General features: G+C 33.8%; 1 protein-coding gene across 1 annotated transcript in view; it reads right to left on the reverse strand.

Moving 5' to 3' along the window:
• The window catches only part of LOC133644687 (sushi, nidogen and EGF-like domain-containing protein 1), a 121,804-nt gene that overhangs the window by 64,491 nt on the left and 51,180 nt on the right, over positions 1-6,133 (reverse strand). Inside the window, exon 6 of the mRNA XM_062039378.1 lies at positions 65-178. Coding sequence (XP_061895362.1) covers positions 65-178 — 114 coding nt within the window. The remainder of the gene's footprint in view (positions 1-64; positions 179-6,133) is intronic.

Here is a 6,133-nt window from a genome sequence, read left to right on the forward strand (position 1 = left end):
TGTGAGGGGAACACACGCCGTGATGTCATGGGGGAGTGGCTGAGGGAGAATAAGACCCGCCCACCTGTCTCACACAGGACCCCGGTGTAGCCAGGTGGACAGCCACAGGCGAAGCCGTTGGTCCGGTCTTGGCAGGATCCGCCGTTCCTGCAGGGCGACGAGGCGCACTCGTCCACGTCTGCAAAGGTCAAAGGTCACACACCTCAAAGCTCAACACTCTTCATGGCGGGAAGACACCCATATGGATGCAGTCTGCTGGAAATAATGGAGAGTGCCACTCTTTATGGCAACTGACGCTGTGGTCAAAGAGGGATTTGACACCAAACACACTTTTAAGTTATCCGGCACTCCACTGCCACCTGGCGGCTAAAGTGGCTAGTGCACCTGCCCAAATCGTCACGTTTCATGTGTCAGGTAGGGCCATTTGAATTCCCAGTTCAGTGGTGTCCAAACTGGCAAAAACATGACATATAGACTTAGACCTGGACTTAGACTTCCTTTTTACTGTCATTCAAATTTGAACTTTACAGCACAGATAAGAACGAAATTTCATTACATAAACTCATGGTAGTGCAGGATAAAAAAAAGCAATAAGGTGCATATATAAATAAATAAATATATATAAATAATATATAAATATATATATAAAATAAATAAATATATATAAATCAATAAATAGTATATATATATATATATATATATATATATATATATATATATATATATATACATATATATATATATATACATATATATACATACATACATACATACATACATACATACATACATATATATATATATGTATATATATATATATATATATATATATATATATATATATATACATATATATACATACATACATACATACATACATACATACATACATATATATATATATGTATATATATATATATATATATATATATATATATATATATATATATATATATATATATATATATATATATGTATATATATATATATATATATATATATATATATATATATATATATATATATATACTTACAGTGTGTATAGAAAACATTAATGGAGGTTTTAGAGCGCTTTATAGGCAGAAAAAAATGTGCATGTTTTTGTCTTACATAAATAGAATAGAATAGAGTCTTATTGTCATTGTTACAGTGGACAGGTTCAAAGAATAACAAAATTGGAGCAGATCCTCTAAGGTGCATACACAATAATATAGTAATATAAATAGTAAAAAAGATAAAAAAGAAGATATATATATATGTATATATCCACACACATGCATATATCCATACATATGCATATATATATACAGTACATATACATATATACACATATATACATATATATACACTTAAAGTACATACATATATATACACACATATATACATACAAATATATATATATATAAACGTTTGTGTGTATATATATACATATACACTAGCGTTCAAAAGTTTGGGGTCACATTGAAATGTCCTTATTTTTGAAGGAAAAGCACTGTACTTTTCAATGAAGATAACTTTAAACTAGTCTTAACTTTAAAGAAATACACTCTATACATTGCTAATGTGGTAAATGACTATTCTAGCTGCAAATGTCTGGTTTTTGGTGCAATATCTACATAGGTGTATAGAGGCCCATTTCCAGCAACTATCACTCCAGTGTTTTAATGGTACAATGTGTTTGCTCATTGGCTCAGAAGGCTAATTGATGATTAGAAAACCCTTGTGCAATCATGTTCACACATCTGAAAACAGTTTAGCTCGTTACAGAAGCTACAAAACTGACCTTCCTTTGAGCAGATTGAGTTTCTGGAGCATCACATTTGTGGGGTCAATTAAACGCTCAAAATGGCCAGAAAAAGAGAACTTTCATCTGAAACTCGACAGTCTATTCTTGTTCTTAGAAATGAATTGTTTGGGTGACCCCAAACTTTTGAACGGTAGTGTATATATATATATATATATATATATATATATATATATATATATATATATATATATATATATATATATATATATATATATATATATATATATATATATATATATATACACGTGTGTATGTATATATATATATATATATATATATATGTATATATATATATATATATATATATATATATATATATATATATATATATATATATATATATATATATATATATATATATATATACACGTGTGTATGTATATATATAATATATATATATATATATATATATATATATATATATATATATATATATATATATATATATATATATATATATATATATATATACAGTTTACATACAGAGGTGTAAGGTGACAGGTGAAAGATTGTGAATGATAGGCAACATTCCAGGTTAAAGTACAAATAACTGAATTGTTTGCGTTGAATTTCGTGAACGTTAATTATTTTTCTGCATCATATTATGCTGACAATTTCATTGAATTTTTTTTTTTTTCATGTCTCTAAGAAGTTCCTACCGGAAGTTACAAGCAGTTTTGTCTGTGTTTTCCTCTGAGAAGCAGTTTGTCTCTGTTTTATTCAAAATTGCGCAATTTTGAGTTTTGGGGTTCGGGTTTTTTTTTTACATCGCAATTTCCACCAGTCCAGATGTGTGTGAGAAGTTTGGTGAGTTTTGAAGTATTTTAAGGGGGTCAAATTACAGCTCAAAGAGGCAAAAATGAGTGTTTTTAGTACATTTTTGTCTTAAATGGGAAATTACCAACTTCCTGTTGGTTTTTGCCGAAGATGTTAAATTATGAAATGTAGGTCTCAGTCAGACCTACATAGAGGTTTTTGTTTCATGTCTCTACGACCTTCCTAGTGGGAGTTACATGCAGTTTTGTCTGTGTTTTCCTCTGAGAAGCAGTTTTGTCTCTGTTTTATTCAAAAATTGCGCTAGAGCGCAATTTTGAGTTTTGGGGTTCGTTTTTTTTGATCGCAATTTCCACCAGTCCCGATGTGTGTGAGAAGTTTGGTGAGTTTTGAAGTATTTTAAGGGGGTCAAATTACAGCTCAAAGAGGCAAAAATGAGTTTTTTTAGTAAAATTTTGTCTTGAAGGGGAAATTGCCAACTTCCTGTTGGTTTTTGCCCGAAGATGTTAAATTATGAAATGTAGGTCTCAGTCAGACCTACATGGAGGTTTTTGTTTCATGTCTCTTTGACCTTCCTAGTGGGAGTTACAGGCAGTTTTGTCTGTGTTTTCCTCTGAGAAGCAGTTTTGTCTCTGTTTTATTAAAAAATTGCGCTAGAGCGCAATTTTGAGTTTTGGGGTTCGGTTTTTTTTTTTTAGATCGCAATTTCCACCAGTCCCGATGTGTGTGAGAAGTTTGGTGAGTTTTGAAGTATTTTAAGAAGGTTAAATTACAGCTCAAAGAGGCAAAAATGAGGTGTTTTTAGTACATTTTTGTCTTAAATGGGAAATTACCAACTTCCTGTTGGTTTTTGCCCGAAGATGTTAGATTATGAAATGTAGGTCTCAGTCAGACCTACATAGAGGTTTTTGTTTCATGTCTCTACGACCTTCCTAGTGGGAGTTACAGGCAGTTTTGTCTGTGTTTTCCTCTGAGAAGCAGTTTTGTCTCTGTTTTATTAAAAAATTGCGCTAGAGCGCAATTTTGAGTTTTGGGGTTCGGTTTTTTTTTTTTAGATCGCAATTTCCACCAGTCCCGATGTGTGTGAGAAGTTTGGTGAGTTTTGAAGTATTTTAAGAAGGTCAAATTACAGCTCAAAGAGGCAAAAATGAGTTTTTTTAGTACAATTTTGTCTTGAAGGGGAAATTGCCAACTTCCTGTTGGTTTTTGCCCGAAGATGTTATATTATGAAATGTAGGTCTCAGTCAGACCTACATAGAGGTTTTTGTTTCATGTCTCTACGACCTTCCTAGTGGGAGTTACAGGCAGTTTTGTCTGTGTTTTCCTCTGAGAAGCAGTTTTGTCTCTGTTTTATTCAAAAATTGCGCTAGAGCGCAATTTTGAGTTTTGGGGTTCGGTTTTTTTTTTTTTTAGATCGCAATTTCCACCAGTCCCGATGTGTGTGAGAAGTTTGGTGAGTTTTGAAGTATTTTAAGGGGGTCAAATTACAGCTCAAAGAGGCAAAATGAGTGTTTTTAGTACATTTTTGTCCTAAATGGGAAATTACCAACTTCCTGTTGGTATTTGCCCGAAAATGTTAAATTATGAAATGTAGGTCTCAGTCAGACCTACATACAGATTTTTGTTTCATGTCTCTACGACCTTCCTAGTGGGAGTTACAGGCAGTTTTGTCTGTGTTTTCTTCTGAGAAGCAGTTTTGTCTCTGTTTTATTCAAAAATTGCGCTAGAGCGCAATTTTGAGTTTTGGGGTTCGGTTTTTTTTTTTAGATCGCAATTTCCACCAGTACCGATGTGTGTGAGAAGTTTGGTGAGTTTTGAAGTATTTTAAGAAGGTTAAATTACAGCTCAAAGAGGCAAAAATGAGTGTTTTTAGTACATTTTTGTCTTAAATGGGAAATTACCAACTTCCTGTTGGTTTTTTGCCCGAAGATGTTACATTATGAAATGTAGGTCTCAGTCAGACCTACATAGAGGTTTTTGTTTCATGTCTCTACGACCTTCCTAGTGGGAGTTACAGGCAGTTTTGTCTGTGTTTTCCTCTGAGAAGCAGTTTTGTCTCTGTTTTATTCAAAAATTGCGCTAGAGCGCAATTTTGAGTTTTGGGGTTCGGTTTTTTTTTTTTAGATCGCAATTTCCACCAGTCCCGATGTGTGTGAGAAGTTTGGTGAGTTTTGAAGTATTTAAGAAGGTCAAATTACAGCTCAAAGAGGCAAAAATGAGTTTTTTTAGTACAATTTGGTCTTGAAGGGGAAATTGCCAACTTCCTGTGGTTTTTGCCCGAAGATGTTAAATTATGAAATGTAGGTCTCAGTCAGACCTACATAGAGGTTTTTGTTTCATGTCTCTACGACCTTCCTAGTGGGAGTTACAGGCAGTTTTGTCTGTGTTTTCCTCTGAGAAGCAGTTTTGTCTCTGTTTTATTCAAAAATTGCGCTAGAGCGCAATTTTGAGTTTTGGGGTTCGGTTTTTTTTTTTTTAGATGGCAATTTCCACCAGTCCGATGTGTGTGAGAAGTTTGGTGAGTTTTGAAGTATTTTAAGGGGGTCAAATTACAGCTCAAAGAGGCAAAAATGAGTTTTTTTAGTACAATTTTGTCTTGAAGGGGAAATTGCCAACTTCCTGTTGGCTTTTGCCCGAAGATGTTACATTATGAAATGTAGGTCTCAGTCAGACCTACATAGAGGTTTTTGTTTCATGTCTCTACGACCTTCCTAGTGGGAGTTACAGGCAGTTTTGTCTGTGTTTTCTTCTGAGAAGCAGTTTGTCTCTGTTTTATTCAAAAATTGCGCTAGAGCGCAATTTTGAGTTTTGGGGTTCGGTTTTTTTTTTTAGATCGCAATTTCCACCAGTCCCGATGTGTGTGAGAAGTTTGGTGAGTTTTGAAGTATTTTAAGAAGGTTAAATTACAGCTCAAAGAGGCAAAAATGAGTGTTTTTAGTACATTTTTGTCTTAAATGGGAAATTACCAACTTCCTGTTGGTTTTTGCCCGAAGATGTTACATTATGAAATGTAGGTCTCAGTCAGACCTACATAGAGGTTTTTGTTTCATGTCTCTACGACCTTCCTAGTGGGAGTTACAGGCAGTTTTGTCTGTGTTTTCCTCTGAGAAGCAGTTTTGTCTCTGTTTTATTCAAAAATTGCGCTAGAGCGCAATTTTGAGTTTTGGGGTTCGGTTTTTTTTTTTTTAGATCGCAATTTCCACCAGTCCCGATGTGTGTGAGAAGTTTGGTGAGTTTTGAAGTATTTTAAGAAGGTCAAATTACAGCTCAAAGAGGCAAAAATGAGTTTTTTTAGTACAATTTGGTCTTGAAGGGGAAATTGCCAACTTCCTGTTGGTTTTTGCCCGAAGATGTTAAATTATGAAATGTAGGTCTCAGTCAGACCTACATAGAGGTTTTTGTTTCATGTCTCTACGACCTTCCTAGTGGGAGTTACAGGCAGTTTTGTCTGTGTTTTCCTCTGAGAAGCAGTTTTGTCTCTGTTTTATTCAAAAATTGCGCTAGAGCGCAATTTTGAGTTTTGGGGTTCGGTTTTTTTTTTTTTTAGATGGC

The sequence above is a fragment of the Entelurus aequoreus genome, linkage group LG27 (genome assembly GCF_033978785.1).
Source record: "Entelurus aequoreus isolate RoL-2023_Sb linkage group LG27, RoL_Eaeq_v1.1, whole genome shotgun sequence".
Lineage (NCBI taxonomy): Eukaryota > Metazoa > Chordata > Actinopteri > Syngnathiformes > Syngnathidae > Entelurus > Entelurus aequoreus.